At 47.9% G+C, this 23,716-nt stretch overlaps 1 protein-coding gene across 2 annotated transcripts in view; it reads right to left on the minus strand.

The window, feature by feature from the left end:
* The window catches only part of ANKRD11 (ankyrin repeat domain 11), a 209,225-nt gene that overhangs the window by 2,845 nt on the left and 182,664 nt on the right, over positions 1–23,716 (minus strand). For both annotated transcript variants that reach the window (XM_039330997.1, XM_039330996.1), the window contains 7 exons: positions 13,278–13,448; positions 12,709–12,912; positions 11,683–11,825; positions 10,923–11,070; positions 2,466–9,193; positions 1,101–1,199; positions 843–986 (listed from right to left, as the gene is read on the minus strand). In XM_039330997.1, coding sequence (XP_039186931.1) covers positions 843–986; positions 1,101–1,199; positions 2,466–9,193; positions 10,923–11,070; positions 11,683–11,825; positions 12,709–12,912; positions 13,278–13,448 — 7,637 coding nt within the window. The remainder of the gene's footprint in view (positions 1–842; positions 987–1,100; positions 1,200–2,465; positions 9,194–10,922; positions 11,071–11,682; positions 11,826–12,708; positions 12,913–13,277; positions 13,449–23,716) is intronic.

Genomic DNA, 23,716 nt, shown 5'->3' on the forward strand with positions numbered 1-23,716 from the left:
GTTCTCACTCTCTCTCTCTCTCACACACACACACTTTCCTACCGAAGAGTCTCAAATAGGCAAGTAAGGGGACTCTGGGCTATGAGCATCCTGCTCCAAGGGCCCTCCCTGCAACCTTCCTGAGTGAGCCCGGACTTCAGCATTTTCTCTGTGGTAGTAAATAACACAAATTCTTTGGGTATGTGCTGAACCAGGCCCAGGATGAATATTAAGGATAACTAATTAGTTCCCCCTACCCAGCTTTGTGCTTAGAGACTGATGCCTGCAATGCACCACTCAGCTGCCCACTGAAATGACAACTTTACAGCCAGCAGGAAGAGCTGCTTCAAAGCGACTGGCCAGCAGGAGGTGCTGCTCTCCTTGTTCTGTGCAGCCGCAGCAGCAAAGCAGGCCTGGGCCAGGCTCCCTCCGTCTGACTCATCCCTAAATCCCCAACCTTTCCTGGCACGGAGCTGCGGGATGGGGGGCGGGGGGGGGCAGGGAGACCTGCAGTCTGAGGTAGAGCCTGGCTCTGCACCGTTTGGATACAGTCTGAGGTGGATTTCCTTCCGAAGCAAGGTAATCAGCCAAGATGCTGTGAAGAAGGACCAAAGGGGAATTTGGTGGTCCCAGTGAAGGGGATGTTGCAGCAGCTGCTTTCTCCTCTCACCCTTAAGCGGCCCTTGGGAAGCCTCATCATTCCTCCCAAAGCCGTAAAAAGAGCGCAGAGTGGGCTGGCACACGCCCAGCGCATAAGGGGAAAAGTAAGAATCGCTGCAGTGGCAAAAGCATCTTATCCGCCTCTGGCCTCATCACCTTCCAGTCTCCCCCAAGGAAAAGCACCCTGGTGGATGGAGCCCAACCTGGTTTTCGAGAGGCATGTTGTACACTTCTGAGTCCAAAAGCATCGTGCAGGCGCTGAAGGGCACGGCTTGATTCGCTATCGTCCTGGCTGCCCGGCAATGAACTCTCAAAATCTCCTGTTCACACGACACGATCAGCTTCTCCTGGGGAAAGGAGGACAGCATTACCAGGGGCCACAGAGGGAGAGAGAGAGAGAGAGAGAGAGACCCCGACCCCACCAGGCCAGCCACGAATCCCAAGCGGTCGGTCGCAGTTACCCGCTCGATGCTGTGCTGGAGTCGCAGCTTGCCCCGGACAGCTTCCTGCTGCTTGAACAGCTCCTTCAGGGGCTCAGCCAAGGACGGGGGAGGGGCGATCTGAAAGGCAGAGAGACAGGAAGGGTTGCCGGGTGGGGGTCTGGCCAGCGTTCCTTCACCTGGTCCAGCGGGCAGACCCAGCCAGAGGCTGCCTCTGCACAAAGCAGAGCCCAGGGAGGGAGGGAGACGCTGCTCGCTCAGCCTCCCTCCCAGGCAAGCCCAACGCCTGCCTACTTATGCTGCAGGGCGCAGCGCAACCACTGGGGTTGTCTCCTTACCTCGGAGACAATTCCCCAACAGGCTGCTCCTAATTCACATGCCTCACCTCTGAACCCTGCCTTCCCAGCAACATCTTCGAGCAGCCCTCCCCCCCAAACTGGGACCTTTTTGAACTGCCCAACCTTTCCTTCCCCAGCCTGCCCCCAAGGCCACTGCTCACTCCCTCGTCCTGCACATCCCTGCTGTAGGTGAAAAAGCCAGGCCAACGGAGCAGCCATTTCCATTCAGCCACCACCCAAAAGTAGGAGTGACTTTCCCCATTTCAAGGTCCACGAAGGGGGCCAGGGAGGCCTTCCTACACCTTTGGAGGCTGTTCAGCAGGAGTCCCTGGGCCCCATGCTGAAGGGACAGGAAACGGGTGGAAGAGCTGCCTTTCCCGATTGCAAATGTTCTTGTCAGTTCTACTCCGAACCTCCTCCTGGCCTTCTCTCTCGCTTGCAACATCGGTAAAGGCCAAGGTAAAAAAGATTCAAATTTAGTGCCTCCCGACCTGGCAGGTTCTCATGATGTAGGACATGCCGAGAATAATGGAAGCCAACTGAAGACGCTGCTCAACTCTTCACAGAGGGCTGTTTGTATAAATGGCTTTCCCGCTGTCACACTGACACAAAGCCACAACAAGCTCCATCTGACGACAGCTGGGCTTGCTATTATTTCTGGCAATTTGTCCAATGTGGGTTTAGAATTTCTATTCTCAGTTTACCGTAATTTAATTTCCAGGTACAGTTCTTCAAAGTCACCATTGCTAGCTAGTTCAGTATCTCCCTGTCCCTCTGGAGACTTTCAGACAGTTGCAAGCAGCCCGTCTCCTCACTGGACTCAGGCCAGCGAGGCCTTGATGCGATCAGGACAAAATAATAACGGAGGCACAAGAAAACGGGCGCCTTGCTCGCCAGAGCACCTGGCTGGAAATGCTTCCACAAGGCTGCCCTCAGTCTGGGAGGTGCACTGAGGTGCCCCTGGCCAGCAGGAAAAGTGACAGCTGCTGCTGCCACCCTGGCAAAGCTTAGAAAGGCAGGAAAGGAAAACCGGCAGAGAGCTACTCACCACGGGAATGTGCAGCTTGCTCAAAGGCTTTCCATCCAGCAAATAGGAGCCGGTGTAGGTGACGTACTCAGCGTAGCACTGGGGCGCTTGCGGCGTGATGTAGCAAAGGATTTTCCGCTTCTCCTCAATCTTCTTCCGGATCTGCAGGTACTCAAAGTAAGGGTTGGACCGGTCACTGTGGTACGGCTCAATGTCATCCAGCTTGATAGTGTCGACAATGGCGGCCAAAGTCTGCTGGATCATCTCCCGGGTCTGCTGGGTGGTGGTGTTGATCTGCTGCTGGATCTGCTGGCTGGAACGCTGGAACCGCCGCTTCCGGGGGTGCTGCGCCTGGGCGTCTTCCTCTTCGGCCACACGCCCCTTCGCCCTCGTGGAAGGAGCCGAAGCAGGCGGAAACTCCTTCTCGGAAGCAGCAGCAGCAGCAGCAGCAGCAGCAGCAGCAGCAGCAGCAGCAGCGTTCTGCTTGTTTTGATTGGCCAGCATTTGGGCTCGGTTTCTGGTGATCCGCTGTGGGATCTCTTCTATTTTGGGAGCCTTTGGGGTTTCGAGAATCGGTTTGGGGACTGATTCTGCAGCTTCCAACTGGACATTCACTTGGGGCACCTCTGCCTGAGAAGAAGCAACCTGGCTGGTGCCCCTGGAGGCCTCTTGAGCTTCCGTGCTCTCAGTCCTGTCTGCTTGGCTGAAACAGCCTTGAGAAGCATCGCTGGACGCCAGAACAACTGAGGAGAGTTCCTCCCCGCTGGCCTCCACCTCCTTAGGCTCCAACTGCACGAGATCTGCTGATGCTGCATCCTGAACACTCTGGGAGGCCTCTGGTTCTGCTCCAGACTTCTGCTCTGGGGGGCTGCAAATATCCAGCCCTGCTTTGGCAGAAGCCTCCTCTGGCTTCTTCTCATCCCTTTGCACATCAGACTCCCCAGGCAGGACACTTTGTGGATTCAGACTCAGATCCTCCTGGTCCTTTGCAGACCCCAAAGAAACCTCAACGTCCAGAAGAGCCGCGGTGAGGGCTTCAGAAGGCACAGGGGGGCTTTCTTCGCCTGCCTCCACCATTTCCACCTCTGGAACTTCTTTCGCTTGGAGCGGCAACTCTGGCAGAGAGAACAGGCCCAGGTCCAAGTCATCTTCTGAATTTGTGAATGGATCCGGCCACGCAATTTGTTCCTCTGGGTTTACAGGAGTGATGCTGCTACTGTCTAAACAATTCTTTTCAACAGTATCCGCCCCTTCCGCTTGGGCCTCTGCTGGCGGCAAAGCCCCATCCGATGCTTCTTCTGGGACAGTCTTGCAGCTACTGAAAAAGGCGTCCAACCTGGCCGGGGGATCCACACAGGGACCTTGTGGCTCTGCGGACACTATTTCGGGTGGAATTGTTTCTTCCACATCTTCTTTTGCTTTCTCGAGCCTTGGCTCAATCACCGGAAGGAGGTACGAGGTAGGGGAGCTGGGATAGAGTGTCTCTGCAGAAATGAAGGGTACCGGTGCAGTGGGGTGCGTGGTCTCTAAAGAGCAGAAAGGCTTTGGGGAATCGGGGCAATGCTGGGGCGACTTAAGAAGCAGCTCGGATCCCACCGACCAGCTCACAGGATGTTCAGGAGGGTTGCCAATTAAACTGGGTGGCACCGGAGGATGTCTCTTTGGTGTGAGCTCCCACTCTGCGCTGCTCTGCTCTGGTATGCCAGAGTCAAACTCGTTCTCCTCAATTGGGGGCAAGAAGCTGGTCTCTGGGGGCATGATGGCAGCCGTTGCCTGTTGGTCCTCTGTAGCATCCAAAGGCATCTCAAGATCGGGAGGGAGAGCGCTTTCCACAGAAGGGGCGAGCAGCTCATCTCTGTGAGAAGGGGAGGACTTGGCTTGCAATCCAGAAAATACACTTTCGGGGGACTGGACAATGTTGCTAACAGTTCCTGATGTGCAATGCAGCGCCTCTACTTTGGGTGATGGGACTCCATAGTCTGGTGAATAATATTCTGGAGATAAACATGGGAACTTTTCAGTAGGAACAGAAGGAAGAGGCAGCTTCTCTTCCATCAAATGCTGCACTGGAGAATCGTAACTAGCTGTGGCTGGGACACTCTGCTGTCTAAAAAATTTATCTCCAACACTGAATTCTTCTTCTGGTGCCCTTCTAATGTCCACAGAGATCGACCGATGGAGATTTGTGGAGGGGATGAGTTTTGTTGGGGTCTGACTTGGATTCTCAGAAAATCCACTTGAAGGATTTGAGTATCTGTCAAAGAAAGACGGAGAACAAGCATTCATGGACATAGTAGAGATGGGGAGAGAATGCTGAGAATCAGCACAGTCAAACATCAGATCTGTGTAATCTTCATTGCTGCAAGATGGAGTCCGTGGTGTCTGCATCACCTCTTCATAGCTTGGGCATGAAACAACTGAGGCTGGTGTGGGAACACCCGTCGGCCTGTGCTGATCTGGCCTCGGAGAAGCAGGTAAGATCTCCTTTAGTTGGGGGCCAGATATCCAGTCCTTGGAATCCACCCCCACAGCAGGCTGGGTCTTGATCTCGGGAGATGCTATGGGAGCCACTGGGCCGAGGTCCTTGAGTTTTTTGTCTTTTAACTGGGAGTCAAGAGCTAGTGGTTTCTTGGTAGTCAAATCCAGACTCTTCTTGCGCATTTCCTCGTTGGCTTTAACTTTGTCTTTTAATTTGGGATCTCCGGATCTATGCCTCATCTTTTCCATCTGTTTCATTCTCTCTTTGTGCCTTTTGTGGCGCTCTTCAATCTCAATATCTTTTTGGCTCAGCATCCTCTCAAAGCTGGTCATCATCAGGTCCCCATCTCCCAAAAGTTTTTCCCGGGGCCGGATGTCTTTTTTACTGCCCTCTTTGGATAAGACAATTTTATCATTTCCATTGCTCAGCTTAAGACAGTCAGCTTTTTCCTTTTCTTGATTTTCTTTCAGTCTTTCCTTTGCTTTGAGATCATTCAGCTTGGAGGGCTCTTCCTTAGATTTGTCTTTGAGACTGATCCCTTGAGAGGCTTCTTTGTCTTTGGCAAACTTCTGCTCCTCCTTATGGTGCTTAAACAGTCCATCTGGGTGTTTTTCTCTGTGCTTCTCTCTTTCGTCTTTCCACTTCTCTTTGTGCCGGTCTCTCTTTTTCTTCTCTTTGGCTGTACCAAACATGTTGGAGCTGCAAGTTTTTTCTTTTTCAATTTTCTTAGGAAGTTCTCTTTCGGATTCATTCTTGTCCTTTTTTTCAGAAAACAGGTACTCAATGTTTTTGTCCACTTCTTCTTCAGCCTCGACTTTTGTGCTGTAGGCAATGCCAAAACCTTCCCCATCCAGGGCAAAATCTTTTTCATACTGAGTGGCCTCCTTCCTGCTACTAGAGTCTTTCAGCTCATCTGTTTTATCTTTTTTCTCTGCTTTCTCTTTCTTTGCTTTCTCTTTTTCATGACTCTTTTTTGATGAAGAGGAAGAGTGCCGGTGCCTCTCCTTCTCCTTGAGCTTCTCTGCCAGGCAAGGCAGAGGCAATGACTCCTTGTATTTCTCCTCAGAGGTGTCTGCAAGGGAAAGACTGGAGGTCTCGAAGAGACCACCGAGCATGGGATCTTGGGCTCGATCGGTGAAGCTATCCGAGGAGATCTCGCTGATCTTGTCGTTGGAGTCGTCCCGGTATTCGTTGAGGGCTTCTTCCTCCAGTTTCTCCAACAAGCTCTTCTCTGCCTCTCCACTCTTAGAAGAACGCTTCTCCTTGGTGTATTCCCTGTCCAGCTTTTCCTTGTGTTTACTTTTAGTCTTTTCATCGCCCACGTGTTTCTTTTCTGCCTTTTCAGGGAGTTTCTGTTTAGTCTTCCTTTCCTGGCCAGAGTCGACCGAGATTCGCTCTTTTCGGTCTTTCTCTTTCTTCTCCTTGTGTTTCTCGAGGGAGCTTTTGTCTTTTCTCTCCTTCCCTCCCTCCGACAGCCCTTTCTCCTTTCTCCTCTCTTTGGATTCTTTATCTTTCGGTTTCTCCACAGAATGGGGCTGCCGGTCAGAAGAATATTTCCGATGCTTGTCAGAGACATAAAGGTCCCTCTCAGCCACCACACTGTCCTCTTGGTCTTGCAGACCATCCAGCCGGTGCATTTCGCTGGCCAGGCCGTCCCCCAGTTTGAACCCAGTCAGAGGGTAGTCGTCCTTTTCGTCCTCACTTTCATCAGTGAAAATGTCAAGGATGTTATACCAGCTCCTCTCCCTCCCCTTTTTCTCATCCTTTTTCTCGTGAAAGTCCTCCCGATCTCCAGAACAGATCTTCTCTTTCTTGTCTTTCACCTGATCTAAGGAACTCTTCCTCTCTTTCTCTTTGCTGTGCGCATCTCTGTATTTCTCCTTTGGGTCCTTTTTCTCTTTAAAACTTTTGTCCAGTTCTTTGTCCTTTTGGCTTTTTTCAGATGGTGTCTTCTCATTTCTCTCTTTGTCGTCCATTTTTGATTTTTCTTTGTACTTCTCTGTTTTTGATTTTTCTTTCTTGTCCTTCTCTGGTGCATCCTTTTTCTCCTTTCCAGAGTGATGCCTTTCCCAGGTTTCAATATTTTTCCCGCTGAATTCTGGATCAGGTTTTTCTTTGAAAAATGCTTCACAGCCGTAGTCTTTAAACTCATCCCTGTAGGAGTCTTCTTGCTTAATTTTAACCTCTTTTCTCTCTTTAGAGCTATCAGACAATTCCCTTCTTTCTCTAATTTCACTGCTGTCCTTTTCTTTTCTCTCTTTAAAACTTTCAGCAGAATCCTTTCTTTTCTTTTCAGGCAGATAATTGGGAATATTTTTATGCTTCTCAGTTTGATCCTTCTTCTTCTCAGAATTCCTCTCAGCGTATTCTCTTTCTTTCTTTTTAAGAAATGTGTCTTTTTCATTACGCTTTTCACTGTAGTCTCTTTTGTCTTTTGTTTTACTTTCACGTTTCTTGTCTTTTATTTCCTCCTTTACTGTTTCAATTATTAATTTTGCCACACTGTCATTTTTTATTTCTCTGTAGTCCGTCCCCGGTGAATCCCAGCTATCCTCTCCTTTGAAATCAAAAGAGGAATCAGATGACAAATCTGAAAACCATCGATCTTGCTGGTCATCCGAAAGGCTAAATTTTGTATCTTCATTTTCCAAAAATTGGTTTTTATTACTAAATTCTTCAAATGTTGCTTCTTCTCTGTAACTTTTGTCTTTTTTGCATTTTTCTTTCTCTTCTTTCATTGGCCTTTCCTTCTCAATTCTGCTTGGTTTTTCTTCCTTTGGTTCGTTTTTCCTCTCGGCTTTGAACTGCTTGTCCTTGGACTTCTTCTTCCTCTCCTCCTTGTGCGTTCGAGGCTTCTCCTCTTTGGGAGATTTCTCCTTTGTGGGCTTCTCCCTCTCCAGTCTGCTGGTCTTTTCTTCCCTGAACGGTTTGCTGATGTCTTTACTTGCCTCCTTCACTTTTTTCAAGGATTTCTCCTCTTTAGAATTTTTCCCAGCTTCCTCTTTAATCAACCACTCCTTCTCTTCAGATTTAGTTTTCAGAAATTTGTCCTCTTTCTTGAAGTGCTCCCTCTCATGCTTTAGTGCTTTGAGCTTATTTTCAACAGGACTTTCAGTCCCTATCATCAAAGCCTTTTCGGATTTCTGCTTAGAGTCCTCATAATCAAAAGAAAAAGCTTTGATTATTTTAATGTCTTGGCTGGCAGGACACTGACCTCTCTCCTTGTTTTTGTGTTTATGTTTCGTTTTATGCTTTTTTACAACCTTCCCCTCCTTGTCCAGCTTTGGAATAGCTCCATCAACGTTGCCATGGAATGAATTCTTCTTATCCACCACCACCACCACCGCCCCATGCTGAGCTCGCTTCTTGGGCTCCTGTTTCTTCCTCACAGGTTTCAAGGATTCTAGGCTCGAGTCTTCGGAAGTGTAATCTGACTCGCTGGTCAACCTGGTCCTTGTGGAATCGGATAAGGAGCTGACGTCTGACCAGGCCGGAGAAGAAACTGTTTTCCAATTGTCGGTCCGCCAATGCTTGGAGTGCTGATCTGTAAGGGCTGAGTTATGCTTTTGGGAGGCCAGACTGCCATGGGAGGAGGCGGAGGAAGCCGAGAGGGAATTAAACAGGGAGGACTCCTTCAGCACCAGCCTGGAGTCCTTTACACAGGTAGGACTTTGTACAGAGTCTCGGTCATCCTCCTCGCTCTCCAGGTTTTCACTTTCAGATTCGGAGGAACAAAACTTGTCATTTTTTTTGCCAAACCGAACTTCTTTGCCTTTGGCCTCCTTCTTGCGTTTCTTCTTCACCTTGTTTTTCTCTTTCTGTTGTTTGGCACTGGGAGGTTCTCGAGCCTTGTTGCTTGCCGGGCTGGGGTGAGTGGTCATTCGCAACTTCTCCCCCCCTCCCACCGCCAGGGCACCATCTTCTTCGTCAGATGTATCGGAAAGGATGCGATGAGCTATTTTCTTTGGTGCGATTGTGCTGTTTTTAGTGTAGGTTTTAACTTCCATCTTGGGAATGGAAATGAAATTATTTGCTTTAGTCTCTTTCCTGTAATCCTTCTTCAGCAGATGCTTATCGTCAACAGGGGGGACTCTGTCCTGCTCATCGTCCTCATCAAACTCGTACTCATCCTTCACGGGTGTGATGGCTTTGAGGGGCTCCTGGTTCTTCCCTTTGTGTTTCAGGCCTTTCTCAAACTCCGAGTCCGTGTTGTTGCCATCAATGGAGCTGGAGGGTGCAAATGACGGAGCGTCTTCTTCTTCTGAAGTCTCTGCAAAAGCAAGAGCACCAAGGCAGGTGAAGGACGGCACCTACGTACACCTTCACTTAGCAGCATTCTCCACAGAAGCCTGCTCACAATACCTGAGTGGACAATCTATCTTCCATGCGCAAAGCATAGCTGGGGCTGCTCTACCTATACGGAGGTCTGAGAGGTCCTCTGGGGTAAAAGGCCAAGCTGCACAGGAAATCAGTGGCTGGCATCCATTTGGTGCATCTGGGCAGAAAGGGTGCAAATCTAGTAAGAGCTGTTGCTGTGGATAACATCCATTTCTTTCAAAAGGGGGCCTGTCTTTCCAGCAGCTGCAGTGCCAATCTATGATTAGGAACACAGTGCAGCCCTGCCCCTCGCCTCCACTGCCTCTCTCAAGGAACCCCCAAGCGCAGCCTCTGCAGCAGACAGAGAGGTCTCCATCCCTGGGGCTTCGCTTCCATAACTGCCAATGCTGGTGCGCTGCCACTTAATATTTATAAGGCCTTTTAAAACGATTCAGTGCGTATTTATCTCAGTAACTGCTGCAAGGCTTTTGTAAGTGGGACAGCTATCATGCCTTTGTTACAGACTCTTCACTCCCGGAGTTAGGAGAACTTGGGAAGAGGCATTTTAGGTTCATTGGGGAGATCAGAGCTTCTTTCTCTCAGAAAGCTCACTACTCTAAACCACAGTGCAACACAGTTCTCACACTGTATGCATCTCTAAGTGAATGTGGAGATGTGCTAGCAATACTGTCCCCAAATTTTCTCAGCATCCCCCCTTTTCAAGAACAGACGAGTGTTTTATTCAACTGAGCCCATCACTGTTAAACCTTCCCTCTATCTGCATCCTGGTGTTGCTGTGTGGTTTGCAAAAGGAAGCCGCAAATGGCTGAGAGGGTGCCTTCTATAGAAGTGCGGGAATGGCACGGTCTTGGCTCAGAGAAAGGATACTAATTCAAGATCTCTTATTCCATTATTGCTCCAACTTCATACATAAAATGCCAGTACTGCTTCTGTACAGAGCAGAAAGACAGGTAAGAAACAAAACACCAAGCTTTACTTTCAATGTAACTGATCCTGATCCAGCCTTCGTCATTGTCTTGCCCTCCTTCTTAGAATTGCTGGCTAAGAATTCTGGGAATTGTAGTTGCAGTTCATTTAAAAGCCGTAAGTTAGGGAAGGCCACCCTAAATAGGCTGCTCAATATCACAACTCCTGAAAGAAACACAACTGCCTTTCTTATCAATTCTATGCACTTTAGAATGAAGAACTACAAAGCACAGATTCCACATTGATGTAGATTCTTCCTGTGGAGCTTTTTGACGGCTGGTTCTTCAAGGATGAGCTGTGGCAACCACAGAGAAACAGCATAAATGTCAATCTCACCAGGGCAGTGATGGTGATCCTGTGACACGTGTGTCAAAGCTGACATGCCGCAATGTTTTGAATGACACACAAGCCCCAAAGAGCTTAGCCATCACTGAACTAGGGCCAAGGTTGTTAAAGGGAAGAACTGAGCACTCCTGTGCATTAAGCAGTTTGGGAGCTCTTTCCACACCCCAGGATCAGCAGCAAAGAGACACGATTCCTGAGTATAATACTGGTTAGTGAGGGCTGAATGACGTTTTGATCAATTACACAAGCCTTGTTATATTTCACCAGACCACAATCCTTCCTGATACCTATTTATATCCCTGAATCCCCCACAGATGTACTGGGTGTTCACCCCACCTGCTACCTCTTACCTGTGGAACTCTCTTCACTGGAAGGATACACAGCCTTTTCCAAGAGCAAGTTCACCATGTTGGGGGAATTGGCTACTTTTAATGGAGTCTCTCCCCTCCTGTTAAGTTGTTGAGGGTTTCCTCCATAATGTAACAACAATTTCACCACCTAATGAAACAAAATTTTCAGTCAGGTGCTATTCTCTAAGAGAAGGTTAAACAGCATAAATTAAAGACCTCCAAGGTCCCTTCCAACATTATTTTTATTTTTATTATTATGTTAACCTCAAGCCTGATCATCTACACAAATTTGTCCCTACCAGCTTGTATTAATGTAACCTGATATCTGCAGAATATAGGTCACAACTCAGAGAAACACACCTTTCGATACCTCACTTAAGCCCTGAGCTCCTCCTTTGTGAAGGAAGGTCTTTAGAGGCCAGGGTCATTCAGCGCGGCCCATCCCAGGCTATGGGAGACTTGATCTGATTCCATGCCAGCCTCCTTTAGGCTTACACCCTTTGTCCCCTGACCCAGCTGGTCTGCCTTGACCTTCAGAAGAGCAAAAAGGCAGCTGCACTCCAAGGACCTAGAAACAAGGGCCCTCTGGCATGTTGGGCAGGGGAGGGTCAGTGAGGCAGGAGCAGAGAATAGCCTATCGCAAGTAATGAAAGGAGGGGGCGGTTGGAAGCACAGGCTGGAAAGCTACCCTCTCAGTTGGTGGCCTGGAACAACCTGGAAAAGAGGAAGAAGCTGCCCATCCAAGAAAGCGAGTGCTAACCTTGCGGTGTCCATTGCTGGCCGCATCGTGCAGGGGAGTGTCATCGTCCAGACCCTTGGTATTGACCTCGGCTCCTGCAGCAAGCAGCTGTTTTGCAACATCATAGTAACCTCGGTTGCATGCCTCGTGCAAAGCGGTCCAGCCTGTAAAGGCATGTATCAATCACATATATGAGACACGTAGACCCAAGTTCCTGTGAGCATCTCTCTCCCACACAATGCATCAATTAATTAGGGCAGCTTGCCTGGGGAAAGAATTGCTAATTTGCATTGGGCCAAATCTGGAGAAACTGGATACCTGTCTATTATTTAGCCCTTCTCGGCTTTTGGGTTAGTTATGTACATAATGCAGCTGGTTGCTCTCCAGGAGAACTGAAGGCAACAGAAATTTAGAGCACTAAAAATGTACATTTATTTTTCTTAAACATTCAGAGGAATAAGTCTGCCGACTTCTGCTCAGGTGTAGTTTTGACAAGGGATTTAAGACAGAAAAATAAGGACTGCTGTTGCTCATGGCTGAGTGGCTCTGCATGTAAATGCACAGACAGAAAATGCTGCCCAAGGAAACTCGGATTTAGCTCCTGAAATGCAATGAGTGATGCGTGGAACGTGTGTCTGTGAGGCATAGGGAGGGAGATGGAGGTAACTCTGCCAGAAAGAAGCTAAAGAAAACGAGCTCAGAGGATAAAATGTTATTGTTTTACTAGACAGTTTCAACTTTGAATATGTAACACATTTAAAGTGAAGAGTAAACGTTATTGAGAAATGTTCCAATTCAAAGTGTTCTGTGATCTTTTAGGTTTTTTTTGAGATATGTCTCCTTTTTTTGGTTATAAAAATAATGTTATGGGGCATAACTATACAAGATATATGGATTTTGATCTAAGAATTTACCTTGCTTGTTTTGAGCAAGCTGTTATGTTCTTCTAATTATCAATCTGATGTCTAATAACACATTTGCATCCCTTAGCTTGGTAAGATTTGCCTAGTTTTATCTGCTTTTTGGTAGCTAATCCAGAAAGGTTACCTGCAAAGTCTTTTACATTGACATCGGCGCCCTCAATGATCAGTTCCTTGACACGTCGGGCATCTCCCCGGATAGCTGCCCGATGCAGCCGGGTTTCTCCGCGTTCATTTCTCTTGTTCACTTTATCTTTGGTTTTGGAGGCAGAATTAGGAGTTCCCTTCGGACAAACTGTAGACTGAGAGGGGTGCTTTGGTGTTGTATCCACTGTTGGGGGGAGAGGGAACACAAGGAAGTGCTTAATTAAGGCCCAAACCCCCAAAGCCTTTAGAGGGAGCTATACACAAGAGCTACAGGCAGACTGAAGGATGTGGGGAAGGAGGGCCTCTGGGGGGAGACAATAAAGGAAGGCCAGGATGAGGCAACTACTGTAGGAAGTGGCTGTGGAAAAGCATCTCGGACACCAGGAGTTAAGAGGCGCCTCTATTCCTCTGATGCCAGCACAAACTGTGCCAATCTCCAACATTTGTCAAGGAGTTCTCGGAAAGGTTTGCAAGATCTACTGGGGCGGGGGGGGGGGAGAGCACCAGCATTCCCTTAGAAAGAAGCAGAAGCATCGATCCTGTCCCCACCTGGGCTGTTGGCGGATTCTTCTGCTGTCATCTGCATGAGGAGGGCCACCTGCTGGCGCTCGGAGAGCGGATAGCCTGCTCGAATCCCGGACAGCCCCATTCCAAAGAGCAGGCTGGGCTTGCGAGTCGCCGGTTCCTTTTTGATCCTCTTCCGCTCAGGACCTTGTTTTTCTGTTAGGCCAAAGAGACACAAAAAACGAGCCTTCGCACAGCCCAAAAACTGTTTCAAGAACAGTTCTTAAGTTTATTCTTTCCACAGGATCAGATTTTTTTTTTGCTTTCCAGATGGATGGCCTTCAGCAGGGAAGTTTCCATTTAAGACTTCTGCAAGTAGGACTAAGATCTACTGATTTCAAGGTAGAAAGCATATTCTCTGGTCAAACAGTCCCTGAGACCTGGAAACCAAATTAAGTGTATTCACACACACAATCACTACATTGGAGCAGGTGCAGGCTTGTCTGAGGACCATTACCTGTCTCTTCTATATTGAAGCACAAATACAGCATGAGAACAGGGGTAGATTTTCCTACTTAAATAAAAGTGTAGACATTTGCTGTTAATATCCAACTCTCAGCAAACAGTTTAATGCCCAGCAAATTCTGATTTTTTAAAAAAAAAATCTCACTTTCAACCAAAACCAAACAGAAAAAGGGAAACGCCTGCCAAGCCCCATGACTTCATACTGTTGGCAGGGGGCATTCCACTTTCACAACCAGTGAAATCTAGAGATCCTCTGGTCCAGAAGGCGGAAAAGATCTCGTTTCAGCTAGAGAGGAAAGCCTGCAGACTCCCACCTCAAGACCTCTATCAGAATTGGCAGCAGTTTCAAGGAATGAAAATCCTGGAGGATCAGAGAGGATATAAGGCTCTGGCACAGACAGATGGCAAAAGACTCTCTTTCATTCCCACGTTTGCCAGGTGCCTCATCCTGGCAAGAAGGAGGAGGAGGAGGAGGAGGAGGAGGAGCAGCAGCAGCGGCAGGAGGAAAGTGTTCCACAATTCAGGCATTCTCCTACAACCACCAGTCGGCCTACGGGAGGTTCTCACAGAGGGACAGAAATATGCCAGAAGCCAGGGAATACTCAATCTAAAAATGAATAATAAAAACAAAGAGGTTTATACCGCACTGCATGTTAAGATGTTTTTATGCATTTTGGGGGGCGGGGGAATCGGAGAATGCTAAGGAGAGTTACAATATTTGATATTACAGAAGCGCTGCATAGCTCCAAAACTATCCCAACAGCGTTTGAAACAGCTTTTTAGGGTGGAGAATGGGGAAGACACCTTTTCCCAGAAACTTAATACTGAAATTCAGTGCTAGTAGTATGGAATTTCCTGCTCTATGGGATGCCATATAAATCCAGAATGCCAGAAAATGAATAAATAATTGCTCATTCTACAAAGAAAAGAGAAAAAGAGGCCAGCACATATTCTCAGATTACAAATTACGTTGTTTAACTCTCTATGGGGAAAAAAAGCCTGAGTTACACTCTAAATAATAGACTGTCGTATCTCGGCTGTAAGGGATGACCAAAGTTGATTGACCTGATATAGCCAGGACAGGGATCCAAGGAGAAAATCAATGGAGAGAGGGCAGTTCCATTTCAGGGCATCTTCAGGGACTCACTTCTTCTCTCCAACCAGGGACTGGCCCTGTGGACTTCTTGGAAAAGCCACCCTGCCACACAACCACTGCAAAGATGTGCACTGACCAAAGAAGATTGGGGCTGCCTGCTCTGCTCCAGAACCATTTACCGGCTTAGGCCATTTTTAAGACTTGTTAATGCTACTCTTTTGTTATTTGTTTCATTTTAACCATACCCATGGATGGTTTAAAAGTTTGCAGTCAGCTGCCAAGAATCACCGGACCAGGAGCCTGAACATTTGATACACACACACACACACACACACACACACACACACACACACACACACAGCCAAAAGCAAGAAGCAGATCCTCCAACACAGCCTCTGCCCTGCTTGGAGTCAAGGGGTTAAGTCTGCTGCCCTCTGCCCAGGGGAGTTTTGGCAAAGTCAACCAAGTGGAAGGGCAAGCCCCAGAGTTGGCCTGGAAGCAAGTCTGTATGTAAACAGGAAGGACGGGGTGGGGGGTGGGGTGAGAGCAGACTTGAAACTGCAGAGGCTTTGGCCATCCTCCTCCTTCTAGGTCAGATTTCAGAAACTGAGACAAGGAAAAAACCCTCTTCTGCTGGGGGAGGGTAGCAGGAAAGGGCCCTCCTGGCCTTGCTAGCCGACCAACCTCTGTAAAAGAGAAGAGAGGCTGAGCAGGACTTCCTGAATCAGAACAAATTTTTGCCAAGAACAGCAAAATACTGTATGCTAAAAACTCTCTCCACAAAGTTCAGGTTGCTGACATCTCCTCTGCTGCTTCCAGAAGTGCAGAAATGTCTGAAGTAAAATATTAGTTCAGAGCTGACTTGGAATTCATTTTCATAAGCCAACAGCAGGGCCAATTTATCCCAACTGAATCACACTAATGTATTACTAGAATGTCATCCATATGTATGGGAGTTAACGTATCCATAAAATTCCTGTTTAGAAATAAATGGAAGGAAAGTGGCTGGTCCATCAGCTATGTCTGAACTAGGTGATGTTCGGATGGGCTCTGAGAAAGGCCCATTATAGCGTCCTCAGACCTTTTAATCCAAATGAAGCTAAATATATTTTCTTAGAAACTCTTCCTCCTAAGTATATTCTGCTTTTCCCAATTGTAAAATCTCTAAGGCTTGTTCCTAAGCTATTTTTTTCAGTTCCTTGGGCAAGAAATGGCATTACCCTGACGAAGGTGGCCTAATCTGGTTAAAATTCTGCCATGTGAATGAAGCCCTCCCATCCTCCAATTTATCCATTCAGCCTCCCCGGCCAGGCAGTTCTCAGCTTCCCTGGTCGGTCTTTTGTCTGGCCTGCCCTAAAGGTACCAGCGTGCAGGGACTGGTGGGGTTGTGCATGCACCACCCAAAGTACGACACTCAGAGCCACTCCTAAGCAGACATTTCTTGAGCTGCCAGAAGAATATTAACAATCCCAGGCATGAACAAACTGCTGGAACGAGGGTAGCAGGGAAGGCCTTCCTCCCACACGAGCTGCTCTCGTCTTGATGCAGTTCCCCCATCTCTGGCTGCGCCACTCAGGCCGTGAAGAGGATACCCAGGCAGAGAGTTGAAAATAGGAAACAGGCTCTCCTCGCTGCACAAAATCTTAGTAAGCTACTCGGTTTTTTTAGACAAGGTCCAGTCAAAAGAGTGTCTTGAAGCCACACACCTTACATGCGTCACACTAAGTTAAATTAAACTTTAATGGGGAACAGGTCTCTCTAGTGAGGGCAAATCTAGTAGGAGAGATTCAAAGGATTCTTTTTGACTGGCTCCAAATATTCTCTTCTGGGTTTAATATGAAGTAAACCACAGGCCTACTAAAGCAAGGAGGATAATTGTAGAGAGCAAGTCAAGACAGGAATAAAGAGCTATGCCAGGGAAAAGGCGGCGCTATATTTCTATAGTAGTGCACAAGATTTAAAAACAATGAAGTGCCTCGTGATTTACAAAAGGGCAAAGGGTGACATCAGAAATGCAGACTGCTGATCTCCCAAATCCACTTCCCTGGTGGTATGCAGAAAGATTCCCCCTCTTGGTCCTCTTACAAGACTTTCATTTTCAGAAAAACCAATTTCCAGATGCACAAGATCAATAAAAAGAAACCAGAACAGTACACAGAAAGAGGGAGCAAGGATAAAGAACACAACAGGCTTTGTTTTTCTTATCTGCAGCTCTTTTGCCAGGGACTCTTGGGCACCCCAAAACGCCAAACCTGGGAAATGTCAGGGCAGATATGTGGAAATGGGCTTTACTCCAATGGAGCCAGGCCCAGAAGGAGGAAGCTTATACTGCAGTTTTTTCTAGGCAGTCGTGGATACTACAAGGGGCCTGGAAGAGGACAGGAGAAAGCCCCAAGAGTTTCCTGAATGAGGTTGATGTAGAAAACATAATGCATCCACAGAGAGTGTACAAACCACACAGATTTAGAGTGGGAGGAAATGCAGCAAGATCTTTAGCGCACAGCAGCAGATAAAGCAGGAAGAAGACCAGCGGAATGCCACATAATTCAGGCAACACCAAGGAAGAAGATGGGGGGGGGGGAACAGTAGCACCATCAGTACAAAGGTAGCAGAATACACTAAATCCAGTGTGGGACCAGAGCGAGGAGCCAAATCAACAGAAACAGGGCAGGGTGGAAGCAGGCAGCTTATTTGGGAATTTTGTTCTTCAGAGAAAAAAAAAGACATAATAGCAAATCCTAATGCAAACTATAACTAACACATACAAACATTCCCATCAAATAATAAAAAGACTGCATTCTTTGCATAGGCAGACTACAAAAGTGATATTATTTAAACACAGAACCTAAAGCTCCCAGCTACTCAGTTTAGGGCCTAGAGAAGAAGTGAGCACAGCTCCACGGCTTCTAATGGATTTCTCAGCAGGACAGTTTTCCTAGCGTGCCCAATTTCATTCTCATTAAAAGGCTCCTCAAGTATTTTGTCTAAAGAAAATTGAACCATCAGCTTTAGACATAAGCAGCAATAATTTCAAGGGGGTTCAAGCACTGACAACTAGAGGTGACAATGGACACTGGGTGTGTTGGATGGATGTAGAAGTGATTAGCCAAATATCGCTCTGATCTTGCAGCTGAAAAAATACTTCTCTGGGATATGAAACTACACCAGCAACTTGCTTTTATCCACCAATAGTATAGACCAACAAGTATTCTATTTTGCAGAAACAAAGACATTCCTTGAAGAAATACTGCCTGAAACTATTCTGAATGCTTGGATACGCTTTTAAAAATATGGACTATTTGTCATGGCTGAAATAAAAGCAGAAACACGGTCATTCAATTGTTTTGTGGAATGTTTCCTATCCCTGCTCAGGTTCCTAAAAATTCGCCAGTTGTCAGGAAATCTGAAATGTTTTTCTTAGGCCTACTGTTGCCCATTAGGAAATAAAAACAAAAATCATTTCTGATCCCTTTCCAAAACTGAGAAGTTGAGAACTATTCAACATTCTTCACAAGAGAAACTATTAACAACCAAGAGATCGTGTTTATGTTGTTTATAATAATAATAATGCTAATAATAACCACAACCATCACCATCAGCCACTTTCTGGTTCCTCCTCTCAGACTTCAAAAAGGAAACTCCTGGGACTCTGGTGAGCAGGCAGCTTTCTCCTCCCACGGCCAGCTTCTCAGGGCCACCCTGCCAGGAGAGGGCAGGCTAATGTGTGCTCTGGTGTCTGGCCTTAAGTACACAATTAGCATCGCGAGGTGTGGCCTAAAAAGGAGAGTCTCAAATATTCAATTAATTCTATGGTTGCTAGGTAAGAGCACTTTTTTAATTTTTTTCCTTTTCCTTTTTTAAAGCCAAACACAATGAAGAAAGGGCTGGGCAGGACATCCCACCTGAGTCAACGGCTGCATGGATGACACTGAAGTCAGCAACAAAAAACACACAAGTGAGATTCCTGCACACCAAAATATTTCTCAATCAGCCAGCAACCTGCTTCTCATGATTCTCCATACAATTAATCAACTAGTGACTAATACGTTTCTTCCCAAAGAAGCCAGTTCAACCTATTATCAACAAGCCCAATATGTTTGCTTGTTGACAGAACTTATATAGCCGCCTATCTTATATGATTCTAGGCAGCTCTCTACTATCAATAAAAACAAAAATGCCCGTCCCCTTCAGGTGCCAGACCGAACAACTTTGGGAAGAGATGGGGCGTTGTCTTACCTGAATGCCTTTTCTTAGCATGTAGATGTAGCATCCACCAGTGGGTTATTTCAGCCTTCCTGCTCAGTGAGACTAAGTTCGAAGTTCAGCCACGCCTCCTTGGGGCGGTCCTTCCCCCAGTTTTAACGAGGCGAAGCAAATATGACGAAGTCTGACGCAACGGCTCCTCCTGTAATTACACCTGCCTAGACTGACTGTTAAGGGTGGGTGTGGATGCTACATCTACATGCTGAGAAAAGGCGTTCAGGTAAGACAACACCCCTTCTCCAGCATGATAGATGTAGCATCCACCAGTGGGACATACCAAAGCCACCCATGTCCCAGTCTAGGCATGTGTCCTCTCGGAGGAGACAACCTGCTGCAAGACCCTTCTGACAAATGAGGCTTCCGCAGCAGCAAACCTATCAAGTTTGTAATGCCTTATAAATGAAGAGGGAGAAGACCAAGTTGCTGCCCTACAAATCTCTTCAACCGAGGCCTGCATAGTGCTGATGTGGCTGCGCTACATGTTGAATGAGTTGTGATATGGCTCGGTACAGGCAGGGATTGAGATCTGTACGCGTGAGAAATTCATACCCTGATCTATCTCCCTATGGTTGAAGATGAAACCTTCTTACCCATGGAAGAGGATTGGAAAGACACAAACAGAGCCTCCGATTTGCGAAAAGTGGCAGATCGCTTGACGTAATGTCGCAAGGCCCTGCGCACATCTAATTTGTGCCACTGTCTCTCCAGACGATGAGTCGGGTTTGGGCAAAAGTTAGGAAGAACCAAATCTTGGGACCTATGGAACCATGTATTGACTTTCGGATGAAAGAAGGGTCCAATCTAAGGACCACTCTGTCATCCAGAAACATACACAGATCACTTCTGACCGAAAGGGCGACCAGTTCTGAAATACGCCTTGCCGATGTGATGGCTACCAGAAAGGCAACCTTCAAAGAGAGGAAATAAAGTGAGCAAGACCCCACGGGCTCAAACGGTGCCATCGAGAGGGCTTGCAACACCGTCGGTAAATCCCATGAAGGGCATCGGTGTACCATGGGGGGGGCCTGGTGTTAATTGCCCCTTTTAGGAAAGCGGCAACTGCCGGGTGTTGAGATAGTGAGGGAAATCTGTCATACGAGAGGACCGTTGACAGGGCCGCAATCTGTCTGCGGATGGTATTATGTGAAAGACCCTTATTCAACCCCTCTAAAAGGTAGTCTAAAATATCAGGAACAGTGACCTTTAAAGGTCTAAGACATGAGCGATACACCATTTACAGAAATTCCTCCACGTAGCGTCATAAATTCTATTAGTGGAGGGTCTCCTTGAGGCTTGTATCATGGATATGATCTTGGACGAATAGGACTGTCTGACTAAACTCTCCCGTTCAATGCCAAGCGGCTAGTTGAAGCCAGTGGGGATCTGGGTGTTGGAGATTCCCTTGACTGAGTGATATGCGGCTTGGCGGAATCCTCCACGATGGAGATACTGACAAGTCCACAAGGTCGGCAAACCATGGTCGTCTTGGCCAGTGTGGGACAACAAAGATTACCTCCGCCTGTTCCAGAAGGATCTTGCGAATGGTAGCCTGAATGAGTGGAAGTGGGGGAAATGCGTAGAGCAGTCCCCGAGGCCACTTGCTGCGGAGGGCATCTGTTCCCTCCGCCCCCAGTGACAGGAACCTGGTGAAGTACCTGGGTAGGTCGGAATTTGTCGCCGAGGCAAACAAATCCACCTGCGGTTGTCCAAACCTCTCTGAAATTTCCTTGAACAGGGCCGGGTCCAGCCTCCACTCTGAGTGGTCGACTGTTGCCCTGCTCAGTGAATCGGCTTGACGATTCGCCTTCCCTGATATGTGCTCCGCGCTGATGGACTTCAGATTGGACTCTGCCCACAGCCCCAGATCCAGTGCTTCCTGCATGAGGGACCATGACCGGGTTCCCCCCTGCTTGTTGACATGTGCCTTGGCTGCTACGTTGTCCGTCATTATCAGGACATGGTTTCCCTTCATAATGTCGGAAAAGTGACGGACAGCTAGATGAATTGCTCTCAATTCTAGCCAATTTATATTGTGTGCAAGGTCTGACTGTGACCATTGACCCTGTGCCATGTGAGCCTGTAGATGGGCCCCCCAGCCGAATAGGCTGGCGTCCGTGGTCAACTTGAGCCTGGGAGGTTCGTTGAATAGGGACCCCCTGTTCAAGGCTGACAACGTCCACCATAGGAGAGACAACAGAATGTGGTGTGGAACTCTCACCTTCCTTGTTGAGGCATTCACGTTCTGTCTCTGGAAGGGGAGGAGGAACCACTGGAGGGCTCTGGAATGCAGTCTGGCTCATGGAACAATGCCCAGACAAGACACCATCTTGCCCAACAGTTGAGACAGCTGGACTAGCGAGACTACCCTCTCTCTCCGGATCCCTTGGACAAGCGACCTGATGCTGTCCTTGCGTTCCTGAGAGAGATAAACCTTGCACAGGATGGAATCTATTATAGTCCCTAGGTGGAGAATTCGAGTGGAAGGAACTATGTGACTCTTTTTGAAGTTTATTGAGAATCTGTGTTCCTGCAATGTCTCTATCGTGATCTGTAGGTCCGATTGGGCGGAATGGAAAGAACTGGATTGGATGATTATATCGTCCAGGTAACATTGTACGCATATCGGCATCAATCTGAGGTGGGCTGCTAGCACTGCCAATATCTTTGTGAATACCCGAGGGGCCGAAGAGAGGCCGAAGGGTAGAGTTCTGTATTGGTAATGCCGGTGCGCATAACAAAACCGGAGGAATTTGAGGTGTTGTGGGAGGATGGGGATGTGAAGGTACGCTTCGGTCAAGTCTATGGAGGAGAGGAAATCCCTTTCCTGATGCTTGAGAGACTGCATTCTGAATCTCCTGTAGGCTAGAAAGTAATTTAGCCCTTTTAGGTCCAGAATCGCCCTCCAACCTCCCGAGGCCTTGGGAACTACAAATAGGATGGAGTCGTACCCCTTTCCTATCTGATCCCGTGGTACCAGTTCTATGGCCTCTATTTCTAGCAGATGAGATATGGCCTTGGACACTAGCTCGGCCTTGTGTGCGTTCCTTGAGGTGGGACACTGAATGAAATGGTCTGATGGAATGGAAAAAAACTCTAAGATGAGACCGTATCTTATGGTCTCCCTCACCCAAGTGTCGTTGTTGGTGACCTCCCAAGTGTTGCTGAACAACCTAAGCGACCGCCTATGGGAGGATCCGCTTTGGCGTCACTTGGATTTCCTGAAGGGGCTACCCCCAGCCCCTCAAAAGGGACGTTTGGACTGGAACTCACCTTTAGTTCCAGAACCTTGGCGGTCCTGTTGCCGATCCTGCCTAGGGGAGAAAGAGCGAGAACCTTTGGACCAATCCCAGGTTTGTCCGGTCCGAAAGGGCTGCCTCCCTTCCCAAGAACCCCCGGCATGAAAGACCTGCCTGCGAAATTCCTGTTGAGGCCTTCTATCCACCTTCTTAGAGGGGTGCGCCAAAACCTTTCGCTTATCCTTCCCCTCTATCAGGAACGGTTCAAGAACCGGACCAAATAGCTGCTTCCCACTATAAGTATCCGTTGATAGGCGCCACTTTGATTTCAAGTCTGCCCTCCATTGTTTGAGCCATAGAAGTCTGTGTGAAGAAACTGTGGCCGCAATGGACCTAGCGGAAAACTTGACAGATTGTAGAGAAGAATCAGCCATGTATTTTGACGCAGCCACCAGTTTCCCTAACGTCTGGTGAGTACGCACTGTTCAGGGGGAATCAGAGCTTGTAACTCACGAAGCCACATAATGGATGTCCTTGTGAAAAAGGACAAAGACATTGCTGCCTTAATTGCCCATGCCGAGACTTGATGAGCTCTGCGAAAGGAAAATTCAAACCTTTTATCCTCTGCCTTTAGATTCTCTGCCATATCTCCTGGGATTGTTGATGTGGAGAACAGAGAGGTGAGCGGAGTGTCCACCTTAGGCACCTCTAGGAAAGAGTCAAATGAGGAAGATACATTAAAGAGTTTCTTATCCGTGCTATTGGGAGAAGGCAAAGTGGCCAATGAGGTCCACTGCTCCTCCACAGTAGTGCGGAATATGGTTGGACAAGGAATCTGTTTCTCCTCCACTACCTTTTCCGCAAACAAAGGATTAGATTCCTGTGTAGCAGAGGTAGATGGTTTGGGTTCCTGTTCCGTGGCCAAATTGGCCGTGGTACAGGCCTTCAGGAGTAAAGACCTGAACAGGGATGGATCAAAAAGACCCGTTGTCGGAGTCGGGTCCGGAGCCACCTCCTCATCCTCTGACATGGGAATATCCACCGATTCCAGGTCCACCGATTCACCTTCTCCTAATTGAGATGATGCTTCAGAGACACCTGAACCTGGTATCTGAACACGCCCCGCCTGCAGCAGTGGGCAGAGGCGGTGGTATCTGGGGAAACCCTTGACTCATTGAAGAAGCCATAAATTGGTTGAACGCCTGATGCATGTAGTTCTGGAATTGTTCTGCCCACATGCCTTGATCTGTAGAACGAGCACCAGCCACTATGTGAGAATGTGTGGCCACTGGTACTTGTTGTATGATGGAAGCAGAAGAAACAGAGGGAGTAGGAGGGGGAGGAAGAGGAGGAGGAAGATGAGA

This window comes from Crotalus tigris, unplaced genomic scaffold (genome assembly GCF_016545835.1).
Source record: "Crotalus tigris isolate CLP2741 ecotype Arizona unplaced genomic scaffold, ASM1654583v1 scf7180000024433.1590703, whole genome shotgun sequence".
Classification (NCBI taxonomy): Eukaryota; Metazoa; Chordata; class Lepidosauria; order Squamata; family Viperidae; genus Crotalus; species Crotalus tigris.